This window comes from Sinocyclocheilus anshuiensis, unplaced genomic scaffold, assembly GCF_001515605.1.
Source record: "Sinocyclocheilus anshuiensis isolate Anshui unplaced genomic scaffold, SAMN03320099.WGS_v1.1 scaffold179, whole genome shotgun sequence".
NCBI classification, from domain to species: Eukaryota; Metazoa; Chordata; class Actinopteri; order Cypriniformes; family Cyprinidae; genus Sinocyclocheilus; species Sinocyclocheilus anshuiensis.
In genome coordinates, this window is record NW_015549577.1 from 134,482 (window position 1) to 154,025 (window position 19,544).

The 19,544-nt window shown below is 36.7% G+C and overlaps 1 protein-coding gene across 1 annotated transcript in view; it reads left to right on the plus strand.

The window, feature by feature from the left end:
* sestd1 (SEC14 and spectrin domains 1) overlaps positions 1-18,457 on the plus strand; it is a 38,283-nt gene extending 19,826 nt beyond the window's left edge. The window contains exons 7-19 of the mRNA XM_016445615.1: positions 410-523; positions 1,407-1,501; positions 1,727-1,782; positions 4,856-5,079; positions 7,453-7,575; positions 11,096-11,290; positions 12,036-12,150; positions 14,556-14,715; positions 14,816-14,897; positions 14,988-15,110; positions 15,600-15,791; positions 16,323-16,444; positions 17,192-18,457. Of these exons, the coding sequence (XP_016301101.1) occupies positions 410-523; positions 1,407-1,501; positions 1,727-1,782; positions 4,856-5,079; positions 7,453-7,575; positions 11,096-11,290; positions 12,036-12,150; positions 14,556-14,715; positions 14,816-14,897; positions 14,988-15,110; positions 15,600-15,791; positions 16,323-16,444; positions 17,192-17,348 (1,758 nt within the window). The 3' untranslated portion in view covers positions 17,349-18,457. The remainder of the gene's footprint in view (positions 1-409; positions 524-1,406; positions 1,502-1,726; positions 1,783-4,855; positions 5,080-7,452; positions 7,576-11,095; positions 11,291-12,035; positions 12,151-14,555; positions 14,716-14,815; positions 14,898-14,987; positions 15,111-15,599; positions 15,792-16,322; positions 16,445-17,191) is intronic.
* Positions 18,458-19,544: the final 1,087 nt, after the last annotated feature.

Sequence of the window (19,544 nt, forward strand, 5' to 3'; positions counted from 1 at the left end):
ATGTATATATATATATGTATGTATATATATATATGTATGTATAAGTGTGTTTGTGTGTGTCACATTAAGTGACCGTTTGTGATTTTGACCCAGCAGAAGGGCTGTGTCACCTGCAGAGTTTGTCCTATATGCCTTCAAATATCAAATAAATTATTAATGGATATTAACCTTGCATGACATTTCTGCTGCAGAAGGTCCTGAGCGGTTTCAGATTATGCTACATTACACACACAGTTGCCTGTTTAATTGGTAACATTAGTGACTGCTGCACTTTGCCCTCTGTTACTACCATTTCTTCTCCAAAATGGGTCAGGATGGTTTTATTTTCTTGTCTATTAATATTCTCAGCACAGATGATGAAATAGCTTTGTCTTCAGTCATACCTGAGAGTTCATTTTCTCTGTTTCAGGTGATTCTGGTGTCTGCCAATAAACTCACACGCTACATTGAACCATGCCAACTTACAGATGAATTTGGCGGGAGTCTGCTTTATGATCATTTGGACTGGCTCAACAAAAGATTGGTGAGAACCAAATCCCTTGTTTTCAATTTTAAATCACTCTCTTTATTGGTAGACCACAGTGATTCAGGGTTATTGTTGTTAATAGGAGTGGGTAATGTATTCATGATATATTCACATGATATAGCTGGCAATGTAAAGTGAAGCAACATTGTGAATATTGGTGTAATTTTAATATGCCTTTTTGTAGTTTTCTAAAGGCAGTGTCATTAGACTAGTTCATTGTATTTGTATGAATTAGTTCATTTCTGGGAATCAAATGGTCTGTTTCAACAAATTGATTCATAACCTTGATTCAGCACTTGTTTACACTTTCATTGAAAAATGTTCGCAGACATATTATACATAAAAAAAATGTTCTTTGCTTTAAATTCATTAGTTGTATTGGTGAATGCAAATGAACATCAAATATTATTCTTATATTCATGCAGTAAAAAGTGTGGAAAACATGGCTAATTGTTGGCATTTTGAATCTACTTGACAACAGTGGCTGTTTAGTATAGTATTTATTGTTGTTTTATGTACTTTAGTATTAAATTTTTTATATTTCTATTTAACTTTAATTTGTTTTTATTCCAGTTTTAGTAAGTTTATTGCCTCAGCTTATTTTATTTCAGTTAGCTGTCAAGGCATCATTTCTAATTTTCTTTTTTCATGGTTTATCAATTAACGAAAACTATTTTTTTGTAGTTTTAGTTTAACAAAAACAACACTGGTTTTTTGTTGTTTCACTACATATACATAAATATTGAGATGGATATTGACTATCATCAAAAGGCTGAAAAAAATATCGCAGTGTTATGCTATATCGCCCTGTCCTCATGGCTGTTTCAACAGTATGACATTTTTAACTTGAAGTCTTATTTGCCATTTGTTCTTCATCTAGGTCTTTGAAAAATTCACAAAGGAATCCACGTCCCTTCTGGATGAACTTATAGTCATCAATGAAAATGAGAAGGGAAGCCAGGCAGAGAAGGACAGGTATTTTATGTCTCATTATCTCCAGGCATGAGCTCCTAATTAAGGCTGTCATTTCAAACGCCACTATTTTTCTGTTAGCTATTAGCCATTCTTAAATGTGTAAGTAAAATGTTTAGTGGATTTAAAAAGCAATCAAATGTACAGAGAAATCAACATGTTTGTTTCATTAAATGGTCATAATTTTATAAACAAATGCTCAGCAACAACTTATTGTTATATTCATAGGTCTTCAGAGAGCAACATCCTGCCTTCATTTGATCCTGAAACGGTCCTTCAAACTGGTGAGTGGCGAACTGTTCTGGCTGTGTTTGTATACGTGTAGACTCTGCTTTGAAACTGCCTTAAGTTTTTTTCTGTAATATTTTGGGTCTATTTGTAAAACTAGAAGCAAAAGCAGATTTTGGTTTGGGAATTTAACTACTATACTCTATCCAGCATGTGATGTCAACAGTGAAGCTGTTTTTCCAGCTGGTCTGTTACTCCATTCAGTTTTATTGGTGGGGTAGAGCTAAGAACTTGGCTTAAGTGTTGTTTAACACTCTAAAGCGATTTCACAGCTTTTGTATTTGAAGCTAAAGCTGGTTTGTAAAGTGTTGACTCTGCCCTGACCAGTATGTCTCTGACACCATGCCCTACTCTAAAGAATGGCTTCATCAGTTCAGTGAACTTGTGCCCAGTGTAAGCGACTCAGGCAGGGTTGTGCACCATTTAAAACTAAATTGAGAATCCGCTTTAAATGCCTTAAAATTCATTGCAGCCTGAATTGGTTTTAAGTTAGAATTAGAATGCAATTAAATGTATTTTATAATTGTAATTTTAAGTAATGCTATTTGTTTTTCTGTATGAAATAAACATGCTTAATTGAATTTTACTTTGCAAATTTATTTTAAAATGGCAAACAATATCAATTATAGGGGTGGAACGGTTTGCGGAAAAAAATCGAACCGTACGGTTCTCCACACACGGTTCGGCACGCGCTAGGACCGTGGTTCAACTTAAATCTGACAACGCATCTTAATATGGTTTGCTATAAATAACACGTAAAACAAACAGGGTTTGGCTAATATATGTTTCTGTTGATTCGTTGAGTCGCATTCTGGCTTCCCAATACATTACAACAACAGCGATGAAAAAAAAAAACGTGGACGAACCATTCACTCTTGTTCAATGCGAATGCCGTATGCTGGAATATGAGCATTTATTCCGTTATCACCCAGGTGCTGATAGCGTGCGCGCACATGTTGATATCTGTGTTTAAGCTAAACTCATTTAAGCCTTGCCAATTGAAACATTTAAGAGCCAGAGGACGCGCGCTCGTGCGCGCGGTGAGAATATTTGTGCGTGCGCTCATCTGAAGCGTGCAAAAGCGCCTCAGAACGCGTGCAAATATTAAGCTCTCTCTGATGTATTGTTTAAATGGACAAATTCACACAAAAATTGTCAAAATGCCCGTCATGGTAAGTATCTTATAGCAGACATAGCCGGCTGAACGTACTTACAGTGTCTTAAAGTGACAGTACTTTCTTAATATTAATCAAACAGCAACAACAAAGAAATCACTCACTGCTGTTGATTGAATAGCTTTTGTAACTTTAATAAAAATTAATCTTTAATTTATACAGTCAAATATGCAATGCTGTTTTACATTTCATTACTTTATTCAATTTCTGTACCTAAAAACTAATGTTAGACCTCCCCAAAAAAAAAAAAAAACTGAAAATCACTGTTTATTTTATTTGTATCTTTACTCTATTGTATTTATTTGTGCTGTTGCTTGTAGTTAGATAGATTATTCTTATTTTCTTTATTTTTATTTGACAGTATAGTTTTTGCCTAAACATAGCACATACCGAACCATACCGAAACCGTGACTCTAAAACTGTGATACAAACCGAACCGTGAGTAAGTTGAACCGTTCCACCCCTAATAAATTAAATATATTTTATGTATTTATTTTTACGTAAATATTGGCATTGGTCTTGCATCAGCACTCTTCTGCCATCCCTGCAATATTCGAATGCGCATTTTCAATGCACATTTGAAATGAACGTAAATGAACATTTAAAAAAAAAATAATAATAACAATTTGTGAATGAAATATAATGGACAAAATATTACCCATGTAATAAAGATGATTTTAAAAAGAAAAAAAAAAAAGAAATCTTGAGTATTTTGAAATTTAAGTTTGTAATGTTAAAGGGTTAGTTCACAAAATGAAAATTCTGTCATTAATTACTCACCCTCATGTCGTTCAAAACCCGTAAGACCTTCGTTCATCTTCGGAACACAAATTTAAGATATTTTTGATGGAATCTGAGAGCTCTCTGACCCTCCATAGACAGCAACGCAACTGAAATGTTCCCAGACAGAAACGTAGCAAGGACATCGGTAAAACAGTCCATGTGACATCAGTGGCTCAACTTCAATTTTGCGAAGCTACGAGAATACTATTTGTGCGCAAAGAAAATAAAAATATCAATTTATTTAACAATTCTTCTCCCCCGAGTTATTGTCGTTTCTGTCTGGGAACATTTCAGTTGCGTTGCTGTCTATGGAGGGTCAGAGAGCTCTCAGATTCCATCAAAAATATCTTTGTGTTCCGAAGATGAACGAAGGTCTTAGGGGTTTGGAACGACATGAGGGTGAGTAATTAATGACAGAATTTTTGAGGTCTTACGGGTTTTGAACGACATGAGGGTTAGTAATTAATGACAGAATTTTCATTTTGGAGTGAACTAACCCTTTAATATTTATTATTGAATTTTTAATGATGTTTTGTATTAAATTTTTGGTGCAATTCAATGTTTTTTTTTTGTCGTCTTTTGTACTCAACATGTTTACATTTTTGCCTATTTTGTTTTGGCCTAATTCAGTTCATCTGTGTTTCTGCTCTGCCTGTTAAATCTCTGCCTATTAATTTATTATTCCTGTCATTACAATTCAAATTCCAATGTAACATCCTGTAAGGCCAATTCAATTCAAATTCATGTTCATGAGTTGAAAAGTAACAAATTTTGCCTAACCTTGGTTAGAATAATTCACAAGTATTGGCACAAATAAAAACACAGCAGTGGTACAAAATTAGTTTTTCTTCTGTGCCTTTCTTTTGCATTTGAGTCTGTCACTTTGTGTCTAATTTAGGTGAAATACTGGCTTAATGTATTCATAATGCATCAATTCAATCCGTACTCCTTGACAGATGGGAACATTTTCCATCACGTCTTGCATTCATCAATTTCTTTCTGCTTGATACATTGTTCATGAAATATTTTATTACCGTTTACTGAATTCAGTTTTCAAATGGCTTAACCCTTGATTTCTGTCCTAAATGTTGTTTTTCTCCCCTGATCACAGGACATGAGTTGCTCTCGGAGCTCCAGCAGAGGCGTTTCAATGGCTCTGAGGGAGGAGGAGGAGGTGGCACAGCCTGGTCGCCCATGGACGATGAGCTGCTGGCTCAGCCTCAGGTGATGAAGCTCCTGGACTCTCTGAGGGAGCAGTACACAAAGTATCAAGAAGTTTGCCGACAGCGCAGTAAACGCTCCCAGCTAGAGGAAATCCAAACCAAGGTCATGCAGGTAAAACGCTGGGGGGATTTATAAGAATGTAAACCGAAAAGTGAAAGATCACTTTCAGATAGTCGAGCTGTGTTGTAGAAGAACTTTGGTGCTGTGGTACACGCATTGCTGTGCTCTTTGTTTGAGCCAGGAATCAAAACTGTAGCCTTGAGTTTCACCAAATTCATTCGAGACCTCTCTTTGCACAGTCATCTTTCAAACATCACATGATGTTGTGAAGTGTGAGGGAGTTTCATCTGTCATCCATTTTGCTTTATTTGTATGTCTAAATATCGCTGAGGTTTGCAAGAAGACATCTTATTCCGAAGCATCAGTTCAGACTGTGGCCGGGCTTTGGTGCTTTGGTGAATCAGCAGTCTTGGTCTACAAATAGAGCAGTTTTTGGTGGTTCTTCGCACCATACAATCATTGAGTCTTTCCACAGAAAAGATTTGTCACATAATTCTTTCACATACACATCTTCTGCTCTGTCTTCTTGGAAGGCTTACAGAATGCACTCCCACAAAATTCCCACTGAGAATCCGATTATCATAGAGAATCGCTGGTAGAGAGTAGGGCTGTGCTGATGCAATCGTACATCTATACATCCATATATTGTGCTTTTGTTTTCTTTTTTTTTTCCCTCAGTTTTTAGTTGATATCAGTTTAGATCCTTGTAACATGGTTTAGAACCTGTACTTTTAAATTTTCTGTTCATCGAAGAATCCTGAAAAAATGCATCATGGTTTCCGCAAAAATATTAAGCAGCACAATTGTTTTCAACACTGATAATAATAAAGAAAATGTTTCTTGAGCACAAAATCAGCATATTAGAATGATTTCTAATGGATCATGTGACACTGAAGACTGGAGTAGTGGCTGCTGAAAATCCAGCTTTGCATCACAGTAATAAATTACTTTTTAGAATATATTAATATAGAAAACAGTTATTTTAAAGTGTAATTTTTTGCAGTGTTATGTTTTTCACTGTATGTTTGATCAAATAATTGCAGCCTTGGTGAGCACAAGAGACATCGACCAAAACTCACTGACCCCAAACCATATTTATACACAATTGTGGCATTATAATGTAACATTATTGCACTACTACTACTAATTATTATTATTATTATATTTTGATTTTATGTAATATTTTTGATTTGATGTAATTTTTCTTGTAATTTTTCTCTTATGTGGCACCATGTGAAGGAAAAAAAATCATTGGCTCTTTAAAATCTCTGATGGATCCTCTGATGGATATAATTTATATTTATACTTATTTGTGCATTTATAGACATTCTTCATTAAATTACAATAAGAATTTAGAATTGTAAACTCCGAAACCAGTATTTCTTCGTGTGGTTATTGTCACACCTGGACGGAGTCACCAAGTGTAATGTAGGTCATGTAAGGTGATGGTGAGATCAGAGGTTGTTGTCTCTCAGAACCACTCTTGTTAGACGAAATAGAATGTCTGTTTCCATGGCGATCAGGATATTGGGAGGTGCACATCTTGTGTGTCAGAAAAGAAGTTTGGCCTACTTGCCTTCAGTGAAAAATTGCGCAGGGAAGGAGGAGATCATTTGTAAGCCGCAGTGCCTGAAGCAATTACAGACAGGAAGCCGTGCAAGCTAAGCAGCGATTCTTAAAAAGTTCAGTCACCTCAGCATTAGACAAATGAATGACTTTCTTCACAAAGCAGGTTCTCTTGCTGCTGTTCCAGAATTTTCATTTGCTCCCCTAGTTCATTGAACAACAGAAGTTAAATTAATTTGTCTGCCAGTTCAGTTGTAATTCAAATTTGTAACTCTCAGCTGTTGAATTGAGACTGAACTTGCCTATCAAGCAAGTTAATTGAATGGTTAGTTCACCCGTAATTGAACATTTTTTTCATTATTTGTTTCACCTTCATGTTGTTCCAAACCTGTATGCTTTTCATTCTATGCAACATAAAAGGACCAATTTTGAAGAAGCTTTGAAAAGCACAAAACCTCACCACACAGTTAATTTGACTTTTGAAGGCAATATTTGTGTGAGGAACGGATTGAAATGTAAGTCATTATTCACTGACAATCTTCCATTTTGCTGCAGCTCTGAAATCCCATTTGTGCTCTGATACTGATGTTCAAAATCTGACAGCTGAAGGATTGTGCAGCTCTCCAGACGTGCAACCTACATTTGTCTTTTTGTAAATGAGTAAATATGTGATTAAGTAAATCTCTAATTTGTGCTCTCATCGACCCGATCCTGTCATTTAGTTAATTAGATTTGCTCTCCGTTCCTCCTGATTTCTTTCCGATTCGAGTCTGCTCAATGGCTTGGGGGTCAAATGTGGTAGTGATTCACTAATTAAAGGTTTCTTTGTCTGTGTTTGTGTGTTTTGTGTGTGAGCAGGTTGTGAATTGGCTAGAGGGTCCTGGCACAGAGCAGCTCCGCACACAGTGGGGGATTGGAGACTCCATTCGCGCGTCTCAGGCCCTGCAGCAGAAACACGAGGAGATTGAGAGTCAACACAGTGTAAGTACAGCCATCATGTCTGGTTTGTGTATATGGTTTTTGTGGTATGTATAGCCTCTGTGAAATGCAAATGGGGAAATGTGGGTCTGTTCCATACAAGGACAGTTTGGAGTGACCATGTCAGTAATCATCCAAAAATGACAGAAAATAGCATGAAAGGCATCTGTGTGGCTCATGCACTATATTCCAACTGTTCTCAAGTCGAATAATAGGTTTATGTAAGGAACAGACTGAAATTTAAGGTTCTTAATGACTGATAATTGGAACCCTTTTTTTTTTTTTGGAAAACACTCCATAAACAACACAGTGTAGATACTATGTAAATAAAATATTCATTTTGTAGCTTCAGTGATTATAACGGGAGTTTTTGCATAACATGCGCTAGACTAGACTAACGTCATGGACCGACATGTTTGTCTGTGAAGCCTGAGCCAGAATATATGATGAGCCGTTTCCCCAAAATGCAGACACAAAACTTTTTTTTTTTTTTTAAATGTATTCTATTAATCAACATTAATTATCATTATTACAATATCAACAGCAATAATCAACAATAATGATTTTTGTCGTAATATTGCAGCCCTGTTAGCTCCCGTTTTTAAACATATAGTTTAGATATAATTTTAAACAGTCAATTGTTATTGGCAACAGTTTAACGTATTTGTAAAAGTATTTGGTTGAATTTAAGTATTTGTCATTAAAGACAACACAGATACAATTATTAAGCTGGTGATAAAAATTGCCCTAACGAATAGAAAAAATGTCCCTGGAAATCAATTCCAGGAGGCAAAAATTGCCCCTTAATGCAAAAGTTCATTTCTGACCCTGCACCACCGCCCATTTTTAAAGAATCAAATGATGAACTAAAAGCAAACTTATTAGAAAAACAAACACTTGAACATACATCTGTGTGATTAAAAACGACCTAAAATGATGCACTTGGATGTTCTGTGGTGGTATTTGGCATAAAAAGTTTGTGAACCACAGTTGTAGACCATAGAACTTAAAACAGTCAGAGCTGCTGAGAGACAAAAATGCAGACATTGTGGCAACTGTCTTTTATTCTGCTGTGGTTTTGTGTTACGCATATAATCGCTAATTTAAGATTTGTGATCTGTCAAATCAACTGAAGTCAGTCAGATGACACTAATATGCCACATGCTGCAATTTAAGTCCTGCCAGTAGGTGGCAGTATTGATGTATTTTACTTGAGGGAATCGCATGCTGTTCTTCTGGAATATTTTTGCTTCTGATTATGCAACTTTTTTGAGGAAATAAGATTATATTGTGTTTAGATTCATTTTGAATCTCAGATTCAGGCTGCATAATAGATTTAAGTACATAAAGTCACAAACCAAAGCTTTATGTTTACAGTCTTGATAAATGCATTTGATTTGCTCTAAAGAAGTGGTTTTCCACCCACAGATTTGCACACAGATTTCCAGAAGGTCAGCTGATTGGCTTTTAGTCTCAGGAGTGGTTTGTGGTGTGCTCTTGGCTTGTCTGAAGTAGTTACTGCCTCTGTATTTCTTCAGTGTGGTTTGTGGCTCAGTGAGACAAAGCCAAACTGCCTCTTTGATTTACAGGGATCTCTGTGACGTAGATTTGTTGGTGTTGATGTTTTATTACAGGAAGGTGTTGTTTTGGAGTGTGTGTGACTCAGTGGCTTTATGGTTTGTTGAACAGTGACCTCTTTGTCACGTTGAATCAGGAACTGAGCCAATTATAGACATGGTTCAAACTGTAGGTTATGTAAAAGTGATTTAGTGTTAGTCAGCATGTTAAGTGTTGCCATCATGGTGGGCTTTTTTTTTGGAAGATGGTTTAAAGGTGCTGTTATTTCAACAATCTGTGAGTAAGGATTTTGAACACAATTAGGGTTGGGCCGATAGACGTTGCCATCATCCATTGCCGATGGCTGACATCACGATGTTGAGCCGGCATCGTGATCCCACCCACCCCCACCCCACACACACACATGCCCCACGCATTCCGCCGCATCCCAATTCCGTGTTCGGAAAGGAAATTAAGTGTACTATGGAACCCCTAAAGGGAATAAATAGCCTACGAGATGGGAGGATAAAAAAATAATATTTCAATAATTTCTCTCACAATTATATCGTTGGGTAATTGCGGGCATCAAGGAGCCGCTACTAATATGCAGGGCATTGAAACCGCTTTCGAATACGTGCTCTCATTTTACTTACACTTTCGAGAGTCAAGATCACACGGACTCTATACTACGGAGCAGCAGTACCTATCACACATCTTACAAGATTAGATATTTGTCAGTGGTGCTCAGTATCTGCAAATCATTCGTCATTGTCCTATGAGTCATCTCTCCTTACTCTGTGTATGTGGTAAGTGAACTTTCATGTACTGTAACAGTCTACCGCTAGCAAGCGGTAGACATCGTCCGATGCCAATTTGGTAGACATTGCCCAACCCTAAATACAATAGACATTTATCTTGATCTTAACCTTTTCTAAAGAACATGCGAGTGGTCTTTGTCTATGCAAAAATAAAAAATGCAAGGGTATAAGGTTGTGATTTGTTGCCAGGGTGTTAGGTGGTTGCTAAGGTGTTCTGCTTGGTTGCTAGGTGGGGATATAATTTGGGATATATATAGGGCACGTAGGGCTGTCAAAATGGCTGAAAAACTAAATTCAAATTTTTTACTTAAATATGATCAATATTCCAATTATATTCGAATTTAAAAGGCATAATTTCTGAAAAACTAAATTACAATTTTGTACTTAAATATTTTCGATATTCTAATTGTAATTGAATTTAAAAGGCATGATTTCAGTTAGGTGTAAAAAAGCTTTTGGCTTCTTTCCTGAGGCCACAAGAGGGCACATCGAACAAAATATTATCTGTTTTTGTACAGTCTATGAATATTATGCATGTTTCTTCAAAGCATAATAAAATAACACGACTATCTTTGAAAAAACTGCATAATGTTTAAAATAATGATTATAAGATGATAGATGGCCCTCTAGAAAATGCGATAAATATGCATTCTGTGTGAACGGCTTGGTTTTGGTTTTGACGTAAACAAAATCTTCCCCGCATTGATTGTTCTCTTTTTCTGGAATAATTTGAATGAACAACGAAGCAGCGCCGCATCTAGTGGGTTCAACTGGATAGGCTAACAAAAGCATTAAAATGCAATGACACTTACATCGTCGTCGCATTTCGTGCGCCACTGATAAGGCTGCCTGACGCACACCTAAAATTCGAATGCAACGTTTTTGCATTCGAATATGGATTTTTATTTTAAATTTGACGAGTATTCGAAATTCAAATATTTTTTGACAGCCCTATTGACATATATATGTAATATTCTCACACACACACGCATATATATTTACATGTGTCTATATTTGTATTTCATGGGAGCTGTGTATCCATCTGACCTGTAGGATTTGGTGTACTGTGTTTATGGACCTGTGGTTTTTATGATTGCTGGTGGTTTATTTAACTGTGTATTAACAGCTCATGTCATTGTTTGCTGCAGGAGTGGTTTGCTGTTTACGTGGAGCTGAACCAGCAGATCGCAGCCCTGCTGAGCGCAGGAGATGAAGAGGACCTGATGGAGCTCAAGGGTCTGCAGCAGCAGCTCAGTGACGTCTGCTACCGGCAGGCCAGCCAATTAGAGTTCAGACAGAACATCCTGCAGTCTGCCCATGAGTTCCACATGACCGCACAAGATGTAAGATTCAATACAATCAGATGATAGCACTAGACCTTCATGGAATCTGCACTCACAGAACTGCAGTTAAAGCTCTACAGATTTCCACGGAACACAAACATGTTCATGTAGAAACAAGAAAATATTTTGGCTACTGTGATGCTTCCGCTATCAGTAGGTACAGTGTAATACTATCAGTTCTGTTTAAAGTCAACATGAAATCAAATTTGACCATTTTTACTTTTCAAACATTCAGTTCTGGTCTTTTTGTGCACAATTCATCTGTGCATGTTATTCCGAATTAAATCTAATCAAAATGCAATAACTTGCTCAGCCTCTGAAATAAATGTTCTTTTCATTTAATGGTATGAATCCCTCTTAGATTTTCAACCCATCCCCTCCAATCATCTGGCTCCACTGTGATATTTAACACCCGCTTTTTGCAATCCAATCCAAATTCCAGAAGGATAAAATCAAGTCTCGCCCTACTTTGTTTTCTTTTGTTAAATATCCTGTTCCCCTTGGGTGTATGTCAAATAACAGAAATAAAAATGTCTTGAAGTCAACATAAATTGACGTTCACAGGCCATTTACACACATTTAAAGCCACAGATTTCCTCCCCAGTCAGAAAATCGGTGTACATATTCATTGTGGGCCTACATATTACTTAAAAGGCATTATAGATTATTTTATTGAACGTTTCAACTGTATGTGAATATATAGAAAGCTGCTTTCTGATGCTATTGTTATATGGGTTTGTCTCAGTTGTCCCAGCAGTTAGACGGGCTGTTAGGCATGCTGTGTGCAGATGTCGCCCCTACAGATGGAGCTGCGATCCAGCAAACTCTAAAACATCTGGAGGAGAAACTCAAGAGCGTAGGTCAGAAAGCGCTGTTATCCTACTCGTACGCCTGATCCTGGTTCATATAATTAATGTTTGATAAACCAGAACTATTGGTGCTTATGCATTAGTATCACATAACTAAATGTTTGATTTTCAAAAACCACTCAAGACATAAAAATAAAATAAACTGCGGCTGGTCATCTTGCCATTTAGAGGCGTGTTTTAACATGAAATATGAAAAAAAAAAAAATTTGTGAACACATTCAAATTTAGCAGACACTTTTATCTAAAGTGTCTAATTACCAAAAAAATCTAGTGGGTTCAACTGGATAGGCTAACAAAAGCATTAAAATGCAATGACACTTACATCGTCGTCGCATTTCGTGCGCCACTGATAAGGCTGCCTGACGCACACCTAAAATTCGAATGCAACGTTTTTGCATTCGAATATGGATTTTTATTTTAAATTTGACGAGTATTCGAAATTCAAATATTTTTTGACAGCCCTATTGACATATATATGTAATATTCTCACACACACACGCATATATATTTACATGTGTCTATATTTGTATTTCATGGGAGCTGTGTATCCATCTGACCTGTAGGATTTGGTGTACTGTGTTTATGGACCTGTGGTTTTTATGATTGCTGGTGGTTTATTTAACTGTGTATTAACAGCTCATGTCATTGTTTGCTGCAGGAGTGGTTTGCTGTTTACGTGGAGCTGAACCAGCAGATCGCAGCCCTGCTGAGCGCAGGAGATGAAGAGGACCTGATGGAGCTCAAGGGTCTGCAGCAGCAGCTCAGTGACGTCTGCTACCGGCAGGCCAGCCAATTAGAGTTCAGACAGAACATCCTGCAGTCTGCCCATGAGTTCCACATGACCGCACAAGATGTAAGATTCAATACAATCAGATGATAGCACTAGACCTTCATGGAATCTGCACTCACAGAACTGCAGTTAAAGCTCTACAGATTTCCACGGAACACAAACATGTTCATGTAGAAACAAGAAAATATTTTGGCTACTGTGATGCTTCCGCTATCAGTAGGTACAGTGTAATACTATCAGTTCTGTTTAAAGTCAACATGAAATCAAATTTGACCATTTTTACTTTTCAAACATTCAGTTCTGGTCTTTTTGTGCACAATTCATCTGTGCATGTTATTCCGAATTAAATCTAATCAAAATGCAATAACTTGCTCAGCCTCTGAAATAAATGTTCTTTTCATTTAATGGTATGAATCCCTCTTAGATTTTCAACCCATCCCCTCCAATCATCTGGCTCCACTGTGATATTTAACACCCGCTTTTTGCAATCCAATCCAAATTCCAGAAGGATAAAATCAAGTCTCGCCCTACTTTGTTTTCTTTTGTTAAATATCCTGTTCCCCTTGGGTGTATGTCAAATAACAGAAATAAAAATGTCTTGAAGTCAACATAAATTGACGTTCACAGGCCATTTACACACATTTAAAGCCACAGATTTCCTCCCCAGTCAGAAAATCGGTGTACATATTCATTGTGGGCCTACATATTACTTAAAAGGCATTATAGATTATTTTATTGAACGTTTCAACTGTATGTGAATATATAGAAAGCTGCTTTCTGATGCTATTGTTATATGGGTTTGTCTCAGTTGTCCCAGCAGTTAGACGGGCTGTTAGGCATGCTGTGTGCAGATGTCGCCCCTACAGATGGAGCTGCGATCCAGCAAACTCTAAAACATCTGGAGGAGAAACTCAAGAGCGTAGGTCAGAAAGCGCTGTTATCCTACTCGTACGCCTGATCCTGGTTCATATAATTAATGTTTGATAAACCAGAACTATTGGTGCTTATGCATTAGTATCACATAACTAAATGTTTGATTTTCAAAAACCACTCAAGACATAAAAATAAAATAAACTGCGGCTGGTCATCTTGCCATTTAGAGGCGTGTTTTAACATGAAATATGAAAAAAAAAAAAATTTGTGAACACATTCAAATTTAGCAGACACTTTTATCTAAAGTGACTAATTACCAAAAAAAAAAAAAAAGCAATTATTAAACTGACATAAAACGTTCATTAAAACAAAGCAAAATATACACTACTCTACTTGGTAATTAGTGCTTCAAACAACATATACATTCTCAATTGTTTTACCAAATAGATGCCTTGTAAAGGCAACTTTTGTTTTCAGGTTGACTGATATCTGAATTTTATAATTGAAGTAAAAAAAATTGAAAATCCACATAGAGAAGTTTCCTCTCTTTCTATGTATTGAGTCTAGTGCTGGGCGGTATACCGGTTCATACCGAATACCGGTGTTTATTTTTGTTATGATATGAATTTTTAAAATTCATGTACCGTGAAACCGGTATAATTTTGAAAAATACCGTGATATACATTTTTGGTCATACCACCCAGCACTAATTGAGTCTCTCACTGTTTTTCAGAGGGTGCCTTGCAAAGCTTAAGAGAAAAAGGCCAAGTACTGCTTGACCAGATGTCTACCCAGACGTCCTTTTCCTATGGCAAGGATGTAAGCATTGAGAACAAAGAGAATATCGACCACATTCACAGTGTCATGGAGGACATGCAGCTCCGCAAACAGAGGTCCCTCTTCTCTTTTCATGATTTTTAATCATGGACACAGCACTTCTGGTGTACCAAGAGAAAGCGATGATGGTCTGATGTGTTCACTTGTGTTTTATAGGTGTGAGGACATGGTTGATGTCAGGAGACTCAAGATGCTGCAGATGGTACAGCTCTTCAAGTGTGAGGAAGATGCATCACAGGTCAGAGCTAGAAATTCAAATGGAGAGAGACTCTTAGAAGTGGGTCTGTAGTTCCTGAGGGACTGTAAGGGCCGTTTCTTTTCTTCGCAGGCGGTGGAGTGGTTAGGAGAGTTGCTCGATGCTTTGTTGAAGACTCACATCCGACTGGGAGATGATTCGCAAGAAACCAAAGTGCTGCTGGAGAAACACAAGAAGTTTGTGGATGTTGCACAGGTATTTGAAACTCTTGAGGTTTTGAATTTCCTCTGCTGGCACACCTAATCTTAATAAATCAGCATTATATAATCAGAGTTATATTGAATCAAAGACAACATGAAATCCCAATGAATAAATCTGTTTTCCACTATTATTAATAATAATAATAATAGTTTTGTTTTTATTAAAAATTATTACATTTATTTATATTAATTGATTTACTTGTTATATATATATATATATATATATATATATATATATACACACACACACTTTTATTTTTCATTTAATTATTTTTATATTATAATAATACAATAGTCTCAAATCTTCATGGATTAAATCAATTCCTCCTTTTTTGGGGGAGGAAATGTATTGTTACAGGTAAGGTAAAGGTAAAAAAAAAAAAGTGGTGATTTTTTTTAATGCTTCTTGGAGTATAATGTTGTTGGAGTATCCAGCCCATGTTTTGTTTTCGGTTCACAGTAACCATTTCCTTTCTGCTTTCAGAGCACCTATGATTACGGTCGCCAGCTGCTGCAGGCCACAGTGGTGCTGTGCCAGTCTCTGCGTTGTACCACCCGCTCCTCGGGGGACACGCTGCCCAGACTCAACCGTGTGTGGAAACAGTTCACAGTCACGTCTGACGAGAGGCAGCACAGGCTGGAGATGGCCAGTGCTTTCCACACAGCTGCGGAGAAGGTTGGTACAGTTCTGCAAAACTAATGTCATAGCAAATTAAGGAAAATTGTCTACATTTACTCACCCTCATGTCATTCCAAACCTGTTTGAATTTCCTTCTTCCATGGAACACAACAGGAGAAATTGCAGCGTGATTCTTTGGATTTTCTCCCATTTATATTCCATGGAAAATATAAAAGCAGATGGGTTTTTACCAACGTGAGGGTGTATAAATAATTTTTGTGTGAACTGTTCTTTTAAAATGTATTGAGTTAATTTATCATGAAGAACCTTTGTGAGCTTAATTATATTTATTACGACCTTATAAATAACCAAGGGTTTTTTCTTGCATGTTTTGGACCCCACTGTATGTTAAGCTAATTACTCATTAATATTAATAATAATACTGGTAATTGCAATCTAAAATTGTAGTGAAACTAGTCTGTCTCAGGCATGTGGTCACATGTACTGTCTACAAACTTCACAGCTGTGATACACTGTCTGAAGGTCTCTAGCTCTGTAATATATCAGGCAGTTTCTCCCTGCTTTCAGATTCTGAGAGAAAGCCCTGAATTAGCTGAGCTGATGGTGGATGTGGAGGCATATGAAGAGGTGGAGACGGTGGGGAAAGGTCTTCTTGACAGGCTCACTGTGCCAGTCATTTTCCCTGATGGGTAAGAGCTGAAAGACCAAAGTCCAGCACACTTATCAAATTCTTCTACTCTGTTTTCTATGAACTATCATTAGTCTCAGACAGTACTCATATCCTTCCATGATTGTCCTGAACGCTATGGATCAGTGTGCACAGGATTTATTTATTTATTGAAAAATCCTTTATTATTATTAATTGTAATGATTATAATAATAATAATGATATGTTTTTAAGAATAGGATCCTTTTAAACCGTTAGCAACGCCATGGTCGAGGGTTTGATTCCCAGGGAATGCATTAATTAATAGAATGTGTAGCTTGAATCCCATGTCACTTTGAATAAGTGTCTGCCAAATGCTTAAAATGTTACCTGCTTTTCATTTATTTATGCATTTATGTATGTATGTATTTATTTATTTACTTATATTCACTTATTTCTTTTTATGTACTAATTTACTATTTTATTTATTTATCCACATGCAAAATCCTGTTTATTATTATTACTTTTAATATTTATTTATTTATTTTGTATTAATGCGTTTTTTTTTTTATGCATTCTTTTAAATAGTAATTTTTTAATTTTTTTACTCCTGTAAATAAATTATGTAGGCAAATTTTCTATGTGCCTCAAACTAATTTAACCCAACTTTTTTTATTTACTTCCTTAATTGGATTGCTTTATCATCTTAGCCTGTATTCAACAATCACTAAGATGGAAATGTTTTGTTTTTGTCGTCATTTCCTTCCATCCTCATTCGTCGCGGTTGCAGGAGCGAGCAGTTCTTCGGCAGCCCGGGCGACATGGCCTCCTCAGCCGAAAGCATCCGTGAACGGATGAAACTAGTGGAGGAAAAGAGATTCCTACAGGAAGAGGCGGAGCAGCGGCTGGATGAGGAGGCTCTGGAGGCGGGGCCCAGGGAGAGTTGAGAACCCCATACTCTCTTGCAGGAAGTGTTGCAATCGGCAGCGTGTGCATCTCGCTGCTCTGCCGGCCCGGTCCAGAAGTGACCCCGATCACCCGCCGTCTCTGTTGTACTCCACCTCACCAAGCCATCTTAACTTACCGAGCGCAGTTAAAGATAGTCTTCACAGGCTCGTGTTGCATTGCCTGTGTGGACAGCTGAATACTAAATCGACCACACTACTTTGAACTCTCGCCTCCCTACAAAGCTTTACCTTACCTGTCGACTCTTTCTCCTCCCAGTGAGGTGCCTTGAGCTTGTAATGGTGCTACTAAACCTATAGAATGTACATAAAGCGGCATCTTTACCCCATGTGTACCTGGTGCTCTAGATTTGTAGGCCTTTCCTGACCGTAAGCATTGTATTTTCTATTTCTTTCTTTCAGTTGCTTTCTGTTGAGAATTACCAAACCTGCTCTCTTGTGTCAGTATAAATATCCATCCGCAGGGCCTTTTGCTGAAATGACTGAAGATGGTGTTTAATGTAGAACTGGTATTGAAACGGGACATGACAGCACATCAGAAACTGAAGCTGTTGTAGTTCAACCATGAAGGTATAAACAAAGCAAAGCTTTAAGTTCCAATGTAGAATCGATGTTTAGAGCTTTGTTTTGACAGTAAAATATGACATGGAACGATGTTTCATCTCATAAATTGTCAGTCTAATGCGTACGCTGCTTGCATATGGATGCATGTCATAAAATATTAATTCCATATTTATTTTCCTTTTTTTGTACCTTGCATACCATTTAAACTGTATGATGCTTTTTCCATTTTTAAAGGCTATAGTGTATTTTATGAAAATATAAGTTGTATAAAATGAAGAAAAAATTGCGCCATAAGTCAGGAGAGGAAAGGCTGTCTCTTTTACGACGTCATGAAGCTGGCAGGTTGTTACAGTTTACAGGACTTTGTTACTGTATGTATGCTTTGCATAAATCTGCCTCATAGTGTCCATTGCTTTACAAGAATATTCTAGCACCCTTCAATAAACATGGGCAATATTGTGTTTCTTGATTTTTGTCAGTGCCTTGCCAAATAATTAGCTGTATTTAGTTATTGTGCATTTATGCATACTTTGAGGACAGTAAGATTTTTTTTTTAATGTTTTGATCATCAAGGCTGTATTTATTTGATCAAAGATACAGTAAAAACTGAAATATAAAAATGATTCAGATTCTTCAGAAATCATTCTTATATGCTGATTTCATGCAAGAATGTCAAGAAACATTTCTTTATATTATCAATGTTTAATTTTTTTTTTTGGAAACGATGTCTTTTTTTTTCCAGGATACTTTGATAGGTTTTTTTTATTTTATTTTATTTTATTTTATTTTATTTTTTGGGGGGGGGCTGCTGACTGGTTTGTGCAGTAAAAATATTTTTCAAAAATCTTCATGCATATTGCATGAACCTCTGACTTGTTTTTGTATTAATGGTTTCTTATAACTTCCCAAGATGCCAGGCTGTGAGTGCATAAGTCAGGCGGGTCGTTAGTTGCCTGAGGCGTTGCTATTCGCTTACATTCTCTCTGCCCTGTGCGGCATTTCAGGAGAAAGTCTTTGTCAATTTTGTATCATTGTAGACGAGGTTAAGATATTTATGTACTGAATATTTAATACTGCATCAATGTTTTACTCCAGATTTAAGAGGCTCATCTCAAACTCCTGCTTTGTGGTTATTTACAGGTTCTAAATGTTCCGCTTAGTTTGTATTGAAAATCATTGACATAATTGGACATTGATTTGATCTCACTAAACCTGTCCAAAACTTGTTTTGGTCACATTTCTACTAAAAAAATGTTTTTTTTTTAGTTGCAATATTAATGTCAATAATTTTAAGTCATGTTCTTATGTTATATTCGAGTTTTAGGCATCACAGCAATAAATAAATAAAATTCCTGTGAAAACTCAACATTCATCTTTATATGCTAATTTCATAAAGATGTAAAAGGTCTTATTTTTATATTAGGGTGTCATGTTTCCTGAAAGCTAAGTCACAGAGTTTTTGTGATGACTGGCCTGAGAATCAGAGTTCTGTCTAATAATAAACTTGAGTTTATCAAGGTCCCTGACAGATGGCATGGGTGTCGTCCGGGGCCACAGGGCCCTTCTTAGTTCTGCACTGCCCGTTGGTGCTCTCTAAAATCTGTTGGATTTTTC